Source organism: Microcaecilia unicolor, chromosome 8 (assembly GCF_901765095.1).
Source record: "Microcaecilia unicolor chromosome 8, aMicUni1.1, whole genome shotgun sequence".
In the NCBI taxonomy this organism is placed as follows: domain Eukaryota; kingdom Metazoa; phylum Chordata; class Amphibia; order Gymnophiona; family Siphonopidae; genus Microcaecilia; species Microcaecilia unicolor.
This window is the reverse complement of record NC_044038.1, coordinates 227,797,753-227,815,463: the sequence shown is the minus strand read 5'-3', so window position 1 is coordinate 227,815,463 and position 17,711 is coordinate 227,797,753. Positions and strand designations below refer to the sequence as shown.

At 45.5% G+C, this 17,711-nt stretch overlaps 1 protein-coding gene across 1 annotated transcript in view; it reads left to right on the top strand.

Annotated features, from left to right (window-relative positions):
• The window catches only part of LOC115476919 (protein-glutamine gamma-glutamyltransferase E-like), a 59,183-nt gene that overhangs the window by 14,511 nt on the left and 26,961 nt on the right, over positions 1–17,711 (top strand). The window contains exons 4-7 of the mRNA XM_030213499.1: positions 4,759–4,877; positions 13,646–13,774; positions 13,873–14,044; positions 14,935–15,067. Of these exons, the coding sequence (XP_030069359.1) occupies positions 4,759–4,877; positions 13,646–13,774; positions 13,873–14,044; positions 14,935–15,067 (553 nt within the window). The remainder of the gene's footprint in view (positions 1–4,758; positions 4,878–13,645; positions 13,775–13,872; positions 14,045–14,934; positions 15,068–17,711) is intronic.

The following is a 17,711-nucleotide window of genomic DNA, read 5'->3' as shown; positions in this document are numbered from 1 at the left end:
AGAGGGGCGTAATTGAATGGGGCACCCAAGTTTTCCTGAGGACGTCCTCGCAGGACGTCCCGGCGAAGGGGCGGGGAAACCCGTATTATCAAAACAAGATGGGCATCCATCTTTCGTTTCAATAGTACGGTCGGGGATGCCCAAATCTCAACATTTAGGTCGACCTTAGAGATGGCTGTCCCTAGAGATGGCCGGCCCCGATTTTCAGCGATAATGGAAACCAAGGACGCCCATCTCAGAAATGACCAAATGCAAGCCATTTGGTCATAGGAGAAGCCAGCATTCGTAGTGCACTGGTCCCCCTCACATGCCAGGGCACCAACCGGGCACCCTAGGGGGCACTGCAGTGGACTTCATAAATTGCTCCCAGGTGCATGGCTCCCTTACCTTGGGTGCTGAGACCCCCCAAAACCCACTCCCCACAACTGTACAACACTACCATAGCCCTAAGGGGTGATGGGGGGCACCTACATGTCGGTACAGTGGGTTTCTGGTGGGTTTTGAAGGGCTCACATTTACCACCACAAATGTAACAGGTGGGGGGGGGGGGGGATGGGCCTGGGTCCGCCTGCCTGAAGTGCACTGCACCCACTAAAACTGCTCCAGGGACCTGCATATTGCTGTCACTGACCTGAGTATGACATCTGAGGCTGGCATAGAGGCTGGCAAAAAATATTTTTAAAGTTTTTTTAGGGTGGGAGAGGATTAGTGACCACTGGGGGAGTAAGGAGAGGTCATCCCTGATTCCCTCCGGTGGTCATCTGGTCAGTTCGGGCACCTTTTTGAGGCTTGGTCGTAAGAATAAATGGACCAAGTAAAGTCGGCCAAGTGCTCGTCAGAGACGCCCTTCTTTTTCTAATATCGGCCGAGGACACCCACATGTTAAACAGGCCCCAGTCCCACCTTCGCTATGCTTCTGACATGCTCCCAGGAACTTTGGTCGTCCCCGCGATGGAAAGCAGTTGAGGGCACCCAAAATCGGCTTTCAATTTGGGAGACCCTGAGAGAAGGACGCCCATCTCCCAATTTGTGTCAAAAGATGGGCGCCCTTCTCTTTCAAAAATGAGCTCAATAGGCAGGCTAATCATCACGACACAAGAAGACTCCTGAGGTAGGCCATTGAGCCGAAACACGGCCGTGCCGAGTCAAGGCGTAGTGCTGCTTAATAACTCTTCTAGACCACACAACATCATCGTCTCATTGTGTCATCTTCGCCATCTCCTTAGTGTGATTGGTTTTGCGAAGTCCTTGTTATTCTATAAATATGCACATATCTTACATAGTTTGAGGGTTTGTGTAGAGCAGATCATGACCAGGAAACAAAGTTAGACACATACCGCTCGATATGCAGTACTATTTAACTGGCCAGGAGCTGTTCCTGGCCAGTTAAACTACTACTACTACTTAGCATTTCTATAGCGCTGCCAGGGTTACGCAGCGCTGTACAAGTTTAACATGGAGAAGGACCGCCCCTGCTCAAAAGAGCTTACAATCTAAATAGCCTAAAGCTGCCTAGTCTGGTCACTAGCTATGTCACGTGACATAGCCGGTTAGCACCCATATTCATTGCCTGACCGGCTAAGTTTAGCAGCAGATAGACCCGCATAAATAGCAGATCTATCTTTGGCTGCTATAACTTAGTAGGATATGGCCCTAGCATTGAATTTCCAGGTTCACCACCAACCACGAGAGTTAGCCGGGCTGCCTCCTGTGGTCTGAATATCGGCCCCATACGCCCTAATTCTATAAGGTAGCACAATGAAATTGGTGACTAGTGTGCAAATATGAGCATACAGTTTTGCATAAAGCGTAATTTAATGATGAGCCGCTAATTGGTGTTAACGATCAAGAATAGACTATAATTGGCACCAATTAGCAGTTACACCTGCAATTGTCCTTAGTTGATTTTCTGTAAGCTGCTCACTCAAATTCCAAAGCGTGCAATGTCAAAGTGGTATGGACCTGGGAAGGGCATGGGGGGATCTGAGATGTGTCAGACAGTTGCACACGCAGGTTATAGAATACTAGTCTTTACACGCCTAACTGCCTACAATTAGGCACAAGCATTACACCAGCCATTGAGCTACCATAACTGCTCACAACTAAACTAGACTTATAAATGTAGACTTGGTACACTTCATCCTGGTGCCTGAATTTTGACATCTTTTTGAGAATTTACCCCATAACTTATAGACTACTGTAAGTTACGAATACATCACCGGAACATACTTACACCAGCCCCGTGACTGACATAAGTGTTCATGCCTAATTTATATGCATGTATCTACCCTGTTACACTAGTATTGTGCAAACGAAAGTAGGCACCTACCTTCCTTTATAGAATAGGCTCCTACCAGGTGCCTTATTATAGAATCACCCTGATGGCGTTCAATGTGTTGGTATCCTATATAATAAAACGCACCTCCAACATTCTGAAGCTGACTGCATGGCTGAGGCATTCCTGCTCTCTGTATTCATCTCCTGAATTGACATCACGTACTTCCGGGTTCGTCACAAGCAGAAGTGACCAACCACCTGAGGTTTCTCGGCTTCAGAATGTTGGAGGTGCATTCTATTAAATAGGATTGGTCAGTTCCTTGAAGCACAGCCAGAGCTCAGCCTCCTGCACAGTAACGCTCAGACACCAGAGAGAGAGGGGGGGAGGTATCTCTGTCACACATGCACACTCTCTTCTCTCTCACAGTCAATGTCTTTCTCTCTCTCACTCTCACACTCTCTCTCTCGCACACACTGTATCTGTGTCTCACATATGCAGTGGCGTTCCTAGGGGGGGGCGGTGGGTGCGGTCCGCCCCGGGTGCACACCGCCGGGGGGGTACCGTGCGCGCCTGTCCTCCGTTGTTCCATGCTTCTTCTCTGCCCCGGAACAGGTTACTTCCTGTTCCGGGGCAGAGAAGAAGCATGGAACAACGGAGGACAGGCGCGCGGCACCCCCCCCCCCCCCCCCGGCGGCGTGCACCCGGCGGGGGGGAGGTTTCCTTCACGGGGTGTCCTTTCGCCGGGGGGGGTCCGCGCTGCATCGGGGGGGCTGCACCCGGGGGGCGGGGCGCATCGGCGATCCGCCCCGGGTGCCAGCCCCCCCTAGGAATGCCACTGCACATACGCACTTGCACACACTCTCATTCTCACACACACACTCTGTCTCTCACAGACACACTCGCACCCAGACTCACTCTCTCTCTCTCTCTCTCACACACACATACACACTCGCACATTCACTCTCTGTCTCTCTCTCACACACTCTCTCTCTCTTTCACAGTCAATGTCTTTCTCTCTCTCACTCTCACACACTGTCTCTCTCACACTCTATGTCTCACACTGTATCACATTCACTCTCTATGTGTCACACAGTCACTCACACATTCTCTTGGTCTCATACACTCAGTCTCACAGAGAGTCTGTGTATCACACACACCAGGGGCGTATCTGCGTGGGGCCACAGGGGCCTGGGCCCCCGCAGATTTCACCCTGGACCCCCCCTACCGCCGCCAACCCTCCCCCGCCGTTGCTGTCGCCTACCTTCGCTGGCGGGGGACCCCAACCCCCGCCAGCCGAGGTCCGCTTCCTCCTGCCGCTGCCGGCTGCCTTTAAAAGAATTCCTTCAGCTGGCGGGAGACCCCCAACCCCTGCCAGCCAAGCCGAGGTCCTTTCATTTCTTCCACTGCAGTCTGCAAAGCTGGCGCCGAAAGTTTCTTCTGAGTCTGACGTCCAGAATCTTGCTATTCTTTGGGGTTCTACATGGAATGTTGCTACTCTTTGAGATTGTGCATGGAATCTTGTTAATGGCACTTGATATACCGCCTTTCTGAGGTTTTTGCAACTACATTCAAAGCGGTTTACATATATACAGGTACTTATTTTGTACCAGGGTTAAGTGACTTTTCAAGAGTCACAAGGAGCTGCAGTGGGAATTGAACCCAGTTCCCCGGGATCAAAGTCTGCGGCACTAACCACTAGGCTATCCCACCCATGTTCTACCTATGCTCCTCTCCTCTGAACACCTTTGTAACAATTACAAGGACTGTCCCCGCTAAGCTGAGCAGGAGTCCTCCAACTGCATTGCTGCCAGTGGGTGGCGGTGCTTCAATATTGTGCTTTCAAATACCAGGGACAGGCAGTTCCCTGGAGTCCTGCAGAGTTTGTCTGTCCCTCACTGTTGAAAATGTGGTAGTGAAACAGCTCCCCCCACTGGCAGAACTGTAGGTGGAGGACTCCTGCCCAGCTTAGAGAGAACAGTGATTACAAGCTATGTCATTTAATTGCATGATTATAGAATAATGCTGAGGCATGCTACTGCCATTACGTCCATGGTGGGAGGCGGGGCTAGTGATTGGGAGGCGGGGCTAGTGCTGGGCAGACTTCTACGGTCTGTGCCCTGAAAATGGCAGATACAAATCAAAGTCAGGTATATACAAAAAGTAGCACATATGAGTTTATCTTGTTGGGAAGACTGGATGGACCGTGCAGGTCTTTTTCTGTCGTCATCTATACCCACGTGGATGGCAGTATTCTATAAATTTAAGCACACAAAAGATGCTGAAATTTGGTGACTTGTAATAGAATGAAGGGATAACTGGTGGGTTGATCCTAGATGCATTATTACCCTAATATTTTGAATTTGAATATGCGAAACAGTTTTCTGTCATAGCGTAGGTCTCCCTAACGTTACTGATTAAACAGAACTATAACTAGGAATGGAGATGGGGTTAAATGGATTTCTTGGCCTTGTGGCTTTTAGGAGATGATGTCTACCTCGCTAACGGCGCTGAGCGGAGTGAGTATGTTCTGAATGACACAGGCATCATTTATCAGGGAACAGCGAAATCGATTGGAAGCAGACGTTGGGATTACGGTCAGGTAAGTGGACAATGGGCGCCTCCATGCCTCAGCACTTTCTAGTGCAGAGAAACACGACAAAAGCTTCCGCTGGTTTGAACAGGTGTGGGTCCTGGTTCTAATATTTTATTTAAGTGACGATTTGAATTGGAATGACTTACAACTACCGCTCCACAGCATAATTTGTGACATAGGACCCAACTTTTCAAAATTATTGGGGGTGCTAAGCCCAATGGAAATAACCCCTCCCTGGACATATACAAGGAATTTTCTCAATACTGGGGGTGCTCAAGCAACCACAGCACCCACAGAGTCGACTCCTGTGATTTACGAAGCTGTTCCTGTGGGTAGCGCACTGCTTTCCCAGAGAAATGGACTTTGATAAAATTGTCCATCCGCAGGTAAAGCTATATTTATTTATTTACTAGTAAAAAAGGCCCGTTTCCGAAACCAATGAAACGGGCGCTAGCATGTGGCTTTTGTGTGTGTGTGTGTGTATGTGTCACAGTTATTTTGTGTGTGTGTGTGTGAGTGTGTGAGGGTGCGGTGTGTGTGCAGGTTGTTGATGTGTGTCTTTTTTTGTTTTGTTTTTTGCTTGGGGGCTGGGGGATGTGCTGTGCTGTCCTTGGTCGCTGTTTGCTGCTGGCTGGGTCGCGGGTAATCCTTCCAGCTGGGCCGCAGCTTGTCCTGTTCGCCCACGTCCCAGATGGTGACGGGCACGTTGTTTTCAGGCTCCTCTGACTCCATGTCAAGCGATCCCAAATATAGTCTGTGCTATAGGTCCTCTGGCACTCTTCAGTACTGGCATTAGGCATTTAAAAATTTCTCCCCCCCGCCCCCCCCCCCCCCCGGTCTATTTTTGCACATACCCACAGCAGGAATATTCTTCTCTCGTTCCAGCAGTGGTTCTGTGCTCTCCGTGCTGCACAGATAATGAGCCATTCTGCTGGGGAATGCTCCTCCCTTATTGTCACGTAGTTTCCTCTGATTGGTCCGTCTTACGTTGCCTTGTGTTGCCTGGGAACGGTGTTGTGATGGTCCTTTGTGTTTCAGAATGTTGAGGGTGTTTTTTCTGATTGGTCCGTCATGCGAGGGCGGGGCAGAGAGACATGGTCAGTGTTGTGGCTTCACCACCATGAATCCATGAACCCTTCAGGGAGTGACTGAGTGACTTCAGAACGTTGTCTTCAGAACATTGAGGGTGAGTTTTATTATAGTAGATTACATTTGTACCCCACATTTTCCCACCTATTTGCAGGCTCAATGTGGCTTACATGGTACTGGAGAGGTGTTGATAGACTCCGGAGTAAAACAAATTCAAATAATGGTTAAGTTGAGGTAGGAAGGGTAGGGACCATAAAGAGGATAGCAAGAACAGATGAGATTGTTTGGTGATCAGTAGGGACTGTGGTGTTACAGTGTCGCGGAATTCAGGTATTTAAGTTGGGTCGGGGGGGTAAGCCTTTTGAAACAGGTGGGTTTTTAGTTTTTTCCTGAATTGGAGGTGGTCGTACGTGGTTTTTAACGGTTTTTGGTAGTGCGTTCCATAGTTGTGTGCTAATGTAGGAAAAACTGGATGTGTAGGTTGATTTGGGTAGTTGAGGTTTAGGTATTGTCGTGCTGATGCGGATGTGTTTCTGGTTGGTAGGTCGATCAAGTTCATCATTTATCCCAGTGCTTCACCATAAATGTGAACTGCCTACAGGGGTAACATTACCTGCTGTTCAGGATCCCCCCCCCCCCCAATATTCAAAGTTATTTATTTAACCAGCCAGAAACAGCCAATGACCTATTAAATAGCATTTCAGCACCTAACCGTGAATATTCAATGCAAAATAACAGGCTATCTCCGCTGAATAATCACAGTCAGCGCCAAAACGTTAACCGGTTATATTGCGCGATAACCAGCAATATTCAGCTCTGATCAGATACAGTGGTGGAAATAAGTATTTGATCCCTTGCTGATTTTGTAAGTTTGCTCACTGACAAAGACATGAGCAGCCCATAATTGAAGGGTAGGTTATTAGTAACAGTGAGAGATAGCACATCACAAATTAAATCCGGAAAATCACATTGTGGAAAGTATATGAATTTATTTGCATTCTGCAGAGGGAAATAAGTATTTAATCCCTCTGGCAAACAAGACCTAATACTTGGTGGCAAAACCCTTGTTGGCAAGCACAGCGGTCAGACGTCTTCTGTAGTTGATGATGAGGTTTGCACACATGTCAGGAGGAATTTTGGTCCACTCCTCTTTGCAGATCATCTCTAAATCATTAAGAGTTCTGGGCTGTCGCTTGGCAACTCGCAGCTTCAGCTCCCTCCATAAGTTTTCAATGGGATTAAGGTCTGGTGACTGGCTAGGCCACTCCATGACCCTAATGTGCTTCTTCCTGAGCCACTCCTTTGTTGCCTTGGCTGTATGTTTTGGGTCATTGTCGTGCTGGAAGACCCAGCCACGACCCATTTTTAAGGCCCTGGCGGAGGGAAGGAGGTTGTCACTCAGAATTGTACGGTACATGGCCCCATCCATTCTCCCATTGATGCGGTGAAGTAGTCCTGTGCCCTTAGCAGAGAAACACCCCCAAAACATAACATTTCCACCTCCATGCTTGACAGTGGGGACGGTGTTCTTTGGGTGATAGGCAGCATTTCTCTTCCTCCAAACACGGCGAGTTGAGTTCATGCCAAAGAGCTCAATTTTTGTCTCATCTGACCACAGCACCTTCTCCCAATCACTCTCGGCATCATCCAGGTGTTCACTGGCAAACTTCAGACGGGCCGTCACATGTGCCTTCCGGAGCAGGGGGACCTTGCGGGCACTGCAGGATTGCAATCCGTTATGTCGTAATGTGTTACCAATGGTTTTCGTGGTGACAGTGGTCCCAGCTGCCTTGAGATCATTGACAAGTTCCCCCCTTGTAGTTGTAGGCTGATTTCTAACCTTCCTCATGATCAAGGATACCCCACGAGGTGAGATTTTGCGTGGAGCCCCAGATCTTTGTCGATTGACAGTCATTTTGTACTTCTTCCATTTTCTTACTATGGCACCAACAGTTGTCTCCTTCTCGCCCAGCGTCTTACTGATGGTTTTGTAGCCCATTCCAGCCTTGTGCAGGTGTATGATCTTGTCCCTGACATCCTTAGACAGCTCCTTGCTCTTGGCCATTTTGTAGAGGTTAGAGTCTGACTGATTCACTGAGTCTGTGGACAGGTGTCTTTCATACAGGTGACCATTGCCGACAGCTGTCTGTCATGCAGGTAACGAGTTGATTTGGAGCATCTACCTGGTCTGTAGGGGCCAGATCTCTTACTGGTTGGTGGGGGATCAAATACTTATTTCCCTCTGCAGAATGCAAATAAATTCATATACTTTCCACAATGTGATTTTCCGGATTTAATTTGTGATGTGCTATCTCTCACTGTTACCAATAACCTACCCTTCAATTATGGGCTGCTCATGTCTTTGTCAGTGGGCAAACTTACAAAATCAGCAAGGGATCAAATACTTATTTCCACCACTGTATGTTTAGTGGGAAAATCAGACCGCATAAATAGCAGTCCTATCTTTGGCCGCTACTAACTTAACCAATAAGCGCTGAATAATCGCTTAACCGGTTCCATTAGCGCCATTCAAAAAGCCCCAAATATTAAATATCGGTCACCTGAAATGGCCCAGGGTCAGCTCCGACTGCGGCACTTATGCAGAGTGCCTCCTGCCGGCTGAATATTGGCCCCGGGGTGTTTTGAAGAGCAGGAGCGAAAAGTGATTTGCATTTACATGCATATGTTTGGATTTTCATAAGTATTTACATATTTTATCTCACAAAATGATAGTACCCTAAACAACAGGTATGAATGCACACATATACCAGTCAATGTTCAAAGCGATTTAAACGGAAGGAGAGGCTCTTGGCCTCTTAAACCGCCTGTGTGGAGTTCTCTGCTGATATTATGAGTAGCCACACTGGGTCAGACCAATAGTCCATTTAGCCCAGTATCTTGCTTCCAACAGTGGCTGATCCCGACACAAATACCTAGCAGAAACCCAAATAGTAGCAATATTCCAGGCTACCAGTCCCAGGGCAAGCAGTGGCTAACCCCTTTTCTGTCTCAATAACAGACTATGGACTTTTCCTCCAGGAACTTGTCCACACCTTTTTTAAATCCAGATATGCTAACCGCTGTTACCACATCCTCCGGCAAAGAGTTCCAGAGCTCAACTATTCCTTGAGTGAAAAAATATGTTCTCCTATTTGTTTTAAAAATATTTCCTTGTAATTTCCTTGAGTGTCCCCTGGTCTTTGTACTTTTTCAAAGAGTAAAAAAAAATCGATTCACTTTTACTCGTTCTACACCACTCAGGATTTTGCAGACCTCAATCATATCCCTCCTCAGCCGTCTCTTTTCCAAGCTGAAGAGCCCTAGCCTTTCCTCATATGAGAGGAGTTCCATGCCCTTTATCATTTTGGTCACTCTTCTTTGAACCTTTTCTAATTCCGCTATATCTTTTTTTGAGATACAGTGACCAGAACTGAACGCAGTAGTCAAGGTGAGACACCAAAAGATGTCTCTGAGAGATTTTGTAGACTCCTGAGGCAGGCCAGTGGGTCGAAACATGGCCACGTCGAGTCTTTACAGTGACATAAAGTGATTCATCAAGCATTGTCAAGAGACTTTTTTTGGAGTCATCTTTGCTATTTCCAGTGTACCTAAATTTGGGTGCCATTTACAGAATCTAATCCTGAATGCTAATGTGAATGATTTGTGCTGCTCTTAAGGTCCTGATGTTCTAAAGGTTTTTGCTATTTTCATCCTCATTGACTAAAGTCCCACAGGCACAAAATGGGGAACAAGCCTTAGTAATTCAAACAAGTTCATAGGGTCTCTAAGGGAGTGATAGGAAGAGCAGATGGCATGGATGGGCAGACTGAACAGACCATTTGGTCTTTATCTGCCTACATTTTTCTCTGTTTCTATGTCTCTGTGTTAAATCAGACTCATTGAGGGCATCAGTGCAGTTTCTCTGATTATTATTATCACGTACGTTCCTGAATCTCCACTATCCCAACTGTAAAGGACTAAAATATAAATTAACATATGCATCCAGTTTCTCCTATATAGGCACGGGAATCTGGAATGAATTACCAAAATCCATAAAAACAACCCACGACACAATTAATTTCCGTAAATTATTGAAAACCAATTTATTCAAGAAAGCGTACCACAATAACTCGTCCTAATTACCAGTTAACAAGATGTACACTGGACCTACACAAAACGTAATTCTTTATTTCCTAATTGTTCATACTATTTTTATCATGATTTGAAGTTTAATGTTCCTGATTGTTCAAGCTAATTTATCACCAATGAAGTTTCATCTAATACATTTCATTTATTACTATAAAATGAACTTTCCTTACTTGAATACCTAATCAATTCTGTCTCCTCTATCTTACCTATGTATTTATCTTTTCCGGAACTGGTAATCACCATTACGGAACTATGTAAGCCATATTGAGCCTGCAAATAGGTGGGGAAAATGTAGGAGACAAATGTTATAAATAAATAAATTATTAGTTTTCCTCCATTTTTATTGGTTGGCTTCACAGTATGATCACTGCATGAACCTTGCTTTTCCACTCACCTGCTCCACATCTGCTCCCCCCCCCCCCCCACCCACCGCATAAACATGTGTACTTGTCATTTCACATACTCAACTCATTCCGTTTTAACCACCTACATTGCTCCATCTCCATGCACGCAATACCCTAGAGATTTCTTCAGACTGTTCCTTCATCTTGTTTACTATTAACCACTTATCTAACCGGTATAGCTTATCTTTCCAACACATGATTGTCTGCAACTGGCCAGACTGCTTTGTGTTTTTGTTACATTTGTACCCCGCGCTTTCCCACTCATGGCAGGCTCAATGCAGCTTACATGGGGCAGTGAAGGGTTAAGTGACTTGCCTGTGCCTGAAGTGGGAATCAAACTCAGTTCCTCAGCTCCTCAGGACCAAAGTCCACCACCTTAAACACTAGGCCACTCCTCCACTGTTGCTACTATTTGAGATTCTACATGGAATGTTGTTATTCCACTAGCAACATTCCATGTAGAAGTCGGCTCTTGCAGATCACCAATGTGGCCGCGCAGGCTTCTGCTTCTGTGAGTCTGATGTCCTGCACGTCAGACTCACAGCCTGCGCAGCCTTCCACATGGAATGTTGCTAGTGGAATAGCCTACTACTGATCAGCTGGCAAGCATTTTAATATAGATCTTCAAACAACCAGATTTTTACCAGCAGCTCCAAATACTATAATTATCTGGTTTAACCTTCCTTATATCTTCTTCAATTTATATATAATAAATCATTCAACAATATCTCATGTTAAACAAGATATCTAAACACAGTTTGAATATTTATTTTTGAACCTCAGTAATCTAGATCGTCCATCTAAAAAATATATAGAAGGTGATTTAGAGGAGTATCCAGTTCCTCATTGGTTCTTAATTTTTTAATCAAATAGATTTATTTTAGTTTAGATCCACACTTATCTTATAATTTTGTCGGACTCAGGGGGTCAGGCGTCCGACGTACGTTTCGCCCATATCGGGCTGTCTCAAGGACATTCCCCCCGTATTTAATTCAGCGTCAGCTAGGCAAATGTTATTAGCAACATTCCATGTAGAAGTCGGCCCTTGCAGATCACCAATGTGGCCGCGCAGGCTTCTGCTTCTGTGAGTCTGACGTCCTGCACGTACGTGCAGGACGTCAGACTCACAGAAACAGAAGCCTGCGCAGCCTTCTACATGGAATGTTGCTAGTGGAATAACAACATTCCATGTAGAATCTCCAATAGTAGCAACATTCCATGTAGAATCTCCAATAGTATCTATTTTATTTTTGTTACATTTGTACCCTGCGCTTTCCCAGTCATGGCAGGCTCAATGCGGCTTACATGGGGCAATGGAGGGTTAAGTGACTTGCCCAGAGTCACAAGGAGCTGCCTGTGCCTGAAGTGGGAATCCAACTCGGTTCCTCAGGACCAAAGTCCACCACCCTAACCACTAGGGCACTCCTCCACTGACACCATAGGGACTATTTTTATTCCATACTTCAGGTCCTTAGACCTGGTCATGCTGGACCTAGCAGGGCATAAACCACAGTACGTTTCTACAACAGAGCGTAGGGCACTTGTACCCAGTTATCTGAAAAGGATCACAGAGCTCCTTTGGCTCCAAAACGTACCTTCTTCTTGGCACACTATAGCCTCCCAAAGAAAACATTTTTCCTTTAAAGTGAGGCGTCCGAGTCCAACCCTCCAGAGCTGCAAATAAGTCTGGTTTTGAGGATATCATTAACGGATTTGCATACAACTGAAACAGTACGTGCAGATAACCTCTTTCATATTCCTTAGGGATAGCCTAGAATCCAGACCTGTTTGCAGTCCTCGAGAACTAGATGAAAATTCCTGCTTTGTGAGGTTCTGTCTAAATATGCCCACAGAAATCTAGCAGAGTTTTCACTGGTCAGCGTTACTTTGTTTGGTTCTCCCTGAGACCAGTCACTTCACAGATGCCAGCGCCTTATCATTGTGCCTTTTTAAAGGCTCATATGCTTCCTGCATTGCTGTTGCATTTTAATGCATTCCGACCCCTGAGGAAGGCCTGTTTGCCAAAACACGGACCATGTAGGGTCCCAGTAAACTTATTTTGATGCTCTTATTTCCTGTTTGGGTTGGTCACTTGGAATTTGTTTGCTTCCACCCCTCTGTGTTGTCCTTTGGTGCTTTGTGGAAGGTGTGGATCCCCCCTGACCAGCATTACTGTGTGCCAGATTTATACAATATGGGTGCAGCTCTTTGTTGGCAACTACGAATGTATGCCCCTGTCATTCCACTCCATGTGAAGGCTTGCAAGCGGGAGGTGGTGGAAATGAAAACGGTAACGGAATTCAAACATGCGTGGGATAAACATAAAGGAATCCTGCTCAGAAGGAATGGATCCTAAGGAGCTTAGCCGAGATTGGGTGGCAGGACTGGTGGTTGGGAGGCGGGGATAGTGCTGGGAAGACTTATACGGTCTGTGCCAGAACCGGTGGTGGGAAGCGGGGCTGGTGGTTGGGAGGAGGGAATGGTGCTGGGCAGACTTATACGGTCTGTGCCAGGGCTGGTGGTTGGGAGGCAGGGATAATGTTGGGCAGACTTATACGGTCTGTGCCAGAGCCGGTGGTGGGAGGCGGGACTGGTGGTTGGGAGGCGGGGATAGTGCTGGGCAGACTTATACGGTCTGTGCCAGAGCCGGTGGTGGGAGGCGGGGCTGGTGGTTTGGAGGCGGGGATAGTGCTGGGCAGACTTATACGGTCTGTGCCAGAACTGGTGGTGGGAAGCGGGGCTGGTGGTTGGGAGGAGGGAATGGTGCTGGGCAGACTTATACGGTCTGTACCAGGGCTGGTGGTTGGGAGGCAGGGATAATGTTGGGCAGACTTATACGGTCTGTGCCAGAGCCGGTGGTGGGAGGCGGGACTGGTGGTTGGGAGGCGGGGATAGTGCTGGGCAGACTTATACGGTCTGTGCCAGAGCCGGTGGTGGGAGGCGGGGCTGGTGGTTTGGAGGCGGGGATAGTGCTGGGCAGACTTATACGGTCTGTGCCCTGAAGAGGACAGGTACAAATCAAAGTAGGGTATACACAAAAAGTAGCACATATGAGTTTATCTTGTTGGGCAGACTGTATGGACCATGCAGGTCTTTTTCTGCCGCCATCTACTATGTTACTATGTTTTACAGTTTGAATCCGGCATTCTGAATATCTGCCTGGCACTATTGGATCGGAACATATATTATCGCCGTGATCCAGGCTCTGATGTTGCCCGCAGGAATGATGTTGTATACGTTAGCAGAGTGCTCAGTGCCATGGTAAGAAAAAGATTTGTTTATGTAAAAAGCAGACAAAGATAGAGGGGAAGACACAAAGCGCTAACGTGCTATCTTGCCATTTTTTTTGCTCCCCGAAGGTGAACAGCAATAATGATAACGGGGTGCTGCTTGGAAAATGGAAAGGAAATTTTTCAGACGGGGTGGCTCCTTCTAATTGGAATGGGAGTGTTACCATTCTGAAGCGCTGGTACAATTCGGGACCGGTCAAATACGGGCAGTGCTGGGTCTTTGCAGGTGTCCTCTGTACAGGTATTTGCAAGAAATAGCTGTTGTATTGCAAAATATATTTCTCTTCTTTATTAATTAAAATTCTTTAAAACTTCCCCCACTGGCGCAGACATTATTGGGTAAGTCTTTACTGAAAAAGTATTTCTGGAGCATATAAAGATCCTTTTCAAATGGGTCTGGGTAGTTAAGTAATGATTGAGGCACCCACAAGCATACAACGCACGTGAAATCAGAACTACCGCCCGGCTACCACGTGCCCCTAGCGGTAATTCTAATTTCTACGCATGTCCAATATGCGCAGCAGAAAATAATTTCTATTTTCTACTGTGTGTCACTAACCGGGCGGTAATCGGCAGTGTACGTACGCTGACGATTACCACCCTATTACTGCGTGACACGTTACCGCTAAGTCAATAAGCGGTGGTAAGGTCTCAGGCCCAAAACGGACGCGCGCTGATTTTTATTTTGCCGCACGTCCATTTTCAGCAAAAGAAAGAGGCCCTTTTTTTTTGCAGGTGCACTGAAAAATGGACTTGCGTGCCCCCAATACACGCGTCTACACCAGCGCAGGCCACTTTTCAGCGCACCTTAGTAAAAGGAACCCTAAGTGCTGACTGCGAATATTCAGCGGAAACTAGCAGGCATTCCTGGCTGGTTAAATAGCGCGGAATATCGGGCGGTTTATAATTTATACAAAATTGATGCTGCTTCATTTATTTTAAAATCCTAAAAACGAAGGTCAAAATCTTAAAACGAATCCTTTTATTGATTTGCAACCAATGAAGAAATCTTGAAAACTTGACTGAGTTGTGGCCCTCATAGACCATTGGTTGCCCAACCCTGATTTAAACAAATCTACTGACTGTTGTGGCTAAATATTGACCCCTCTTTTTCTTTTTTTTTAAATTTAGCTCTTCGAGCACTGGGAATCCCAACTCGTACAGTCACCAACTTTGAGTCTGCCCATGACACAAACAGAAACCTGAGTATCGACCAATATGTTGACACTCGCGGAAGAACCATAGATGGAGGTGACAGCGTGTGGTAAGAAGGAACTCTTCTGTACTAGGCCAGCAGCTGGGGAAACGTTTTGCTTGTCATCTTTCATATTAGACTGGATTATAATCAACATCCAGTGCATAAAATGATCTCTCTTCTTCTCTCTCACCCCTTCCACATGCACACGCACAACAAAATGCTACTTCCAGGCAGCCATACTTAGCGTAAATCTTTCTCTGCTGTAGATTGGCAGTGACGGTATGATTCCGTAGTTAAAGCACGGAGCTGACACTAATAAGTGAGAAGAGGTCTTCAGAGAACATGACTCAGCAAACTGTGCTTGGTTCATTCAGGGGAACCCTCCGCTTCAGATTTACTGGTATTTTAAAATGACCAGAAGTGGAGTGGAGGAGTGGCCTAGTGGTTAGAGTGGTGGATTTTGGTCCTGGGGAACTGGGGAATTGAGTTCAATTCCCACGTCAGGCACAGGCAGCTCCTTGTGACTCTGGGCAAGTCACTTAACCCTCCATTGCCCCAGGTACAAATAAGTACCTGTATATACTATGTAAGCCCCACAGAAAGGCAGCATATCAAGTCCCAGTTCCCTTTCCCTATTTCAGATTCTACATGGAATGTTGCTAACTATTGGAGATTCTGTTGCTACCATTTGAGATTCTACATGGAATGTTAATGTTGCTATTCCACTAGCAACATTCCATGTAGAAGCCTGCCCTTGCAGCCGCGCAGGCTTCTGTTTCTGTGAGTCTGACGTCCTGCACGTACATGCAGGACGTCAGACTCACAGAAACAGAAGCCTGCGCGGCTGCAAGGGCAGGCTTCTAGACAGACTGTTGCTAGTGGAGGAGTGGCCTAGTGGTTAGAGTGGTGGACTTTGGTCCTGGGGAAATGGGTTTGATTCCCACTGCAGGCACAGGCAGCTCCTTGTGGCTCTGGGCAAGTCACTTAACCCTCCATTGCCCCAGGTACAAATAAGTACCTAAGCCACATTGAGCCTGCCATGAGTGGGAAAGCACGGGGTACAAATAAAATAAATAAATAATGGAAGGTGAACAAAGAACAGCAGAAACCTCTACAATAAGTAGAACAAACCAACAGGAGCAGAGGCTGAGTAATAGACAAGCCAACTTGGGAGATGATGCTGGAGACATTTTTTTAATAACTTGCATAAAAGATCCGACACGGTCCGTGTTTCGGCGTAAAGAACGCCTGCCTCAGGGGTCACAGATAATTCTACAAAAAAAACATATAAATGTGTCATATTTAAAATACTACAAACAACATACAGGTGTTTCATATTTATATGCCAAACATTATGTAAATAAAACAATACAGAATAAGAAGTATGTAAATATAAATATAAATAAATAAGCATATGTAATCTTAGCTAAAAACATATATGTTTCTCATTCAGTCATTTTATAAAATGTATATATTTCTAACAGAAATAAAAATAAATAAAATGCCATAAGGCATTTATATATATAAAGACTTACCACAACGTGTATTGACTCAAGAGAATTGCCTTCTAACATGTGCATTGTGGAATAAGAGAACAAACTCTCCCTATGAGTTGGCTTGTCTGTTAGTCAGCCTCTACTCCTGTTGGTTTGTTCAGAATATAATGGCCCAATTTGTTGAAGTACAAAAAAACAGAAGAAACCAGTCTTCGCAAAAAAACACCAAAAAAAGCAAAACAGCGAAGATGACTAACAAAAACAAAGATAATCCAAAATTTAAAAAAAAGATCAAATTTGTATTTAAAAATACAAATACATAAAGGGGTCGGAGTTTACTTATTAATGCTTGTTGATTTTGGTTGTGGAGTGGGTGGGTGGGGGGGTGGGGGGGTTCCACCTTCTCTCTGTCTCGTAGTAAGCTGCTTTCCCTAGAGTACAGAGGTAACCACATAATCTGTAGACTGCCAAACAGTTTTGGATTATTGGTACTGTTGTACTTCCTTGAATTCATACGGATAGCAACAGGAAGGTTCCTGAGTTTTTGGAAATTGAGTGATACAGGGGTGGGATGGAGGGGATGGGAAGGGGAGGGGTGGGGTGGGGGGGGAATGGGTAGTTTACAAGCTGTATGGTTCATGCATAGTATCTTATTGTTTGTAAATTGGCAATATTGTGTATGCTGTGTGTTGTATTGCTTAACTTTGAGTTATCAATAAAATTACTTTAAACTAAAAAAAAATAAAATAAAATAAAATAAAAGAATTAAAAAATGAAAAAGACGACACTTGTTTATAAAAAAAAATCAACACACTTTATTAATTAAAGGATAGCAGGGAGAAAGGGACTCGACACAGCTGTGTTTCACAGAGACGAAACGTTGCTCTGATGCTTTTTGCCTCACTTTGTTACAAGGATCATTTAATGCTACAGCTTTAAAAAGAGACACACATATTTTCTTTATAATTGGATAGAATTAAAAATCAACACACGGTGAGAAGACTCCTGACGCAGGCCTGCACGGCCGAAACACAGCTGTGTCGAGTCCCTTTCTCCCTGCTATCCTTTAATTAATAAAGTGTGTTAATTTTTTTTTTTATAAACAAGTGTCGTCTTTTTCATTTTTTAATTCTTTTATGTATTTGTATACAAATTTGATCTTTTTTTAAATTTTGGATTATCTTTGTTTTTGTTAGTCATCTTCGCTGTTTTGC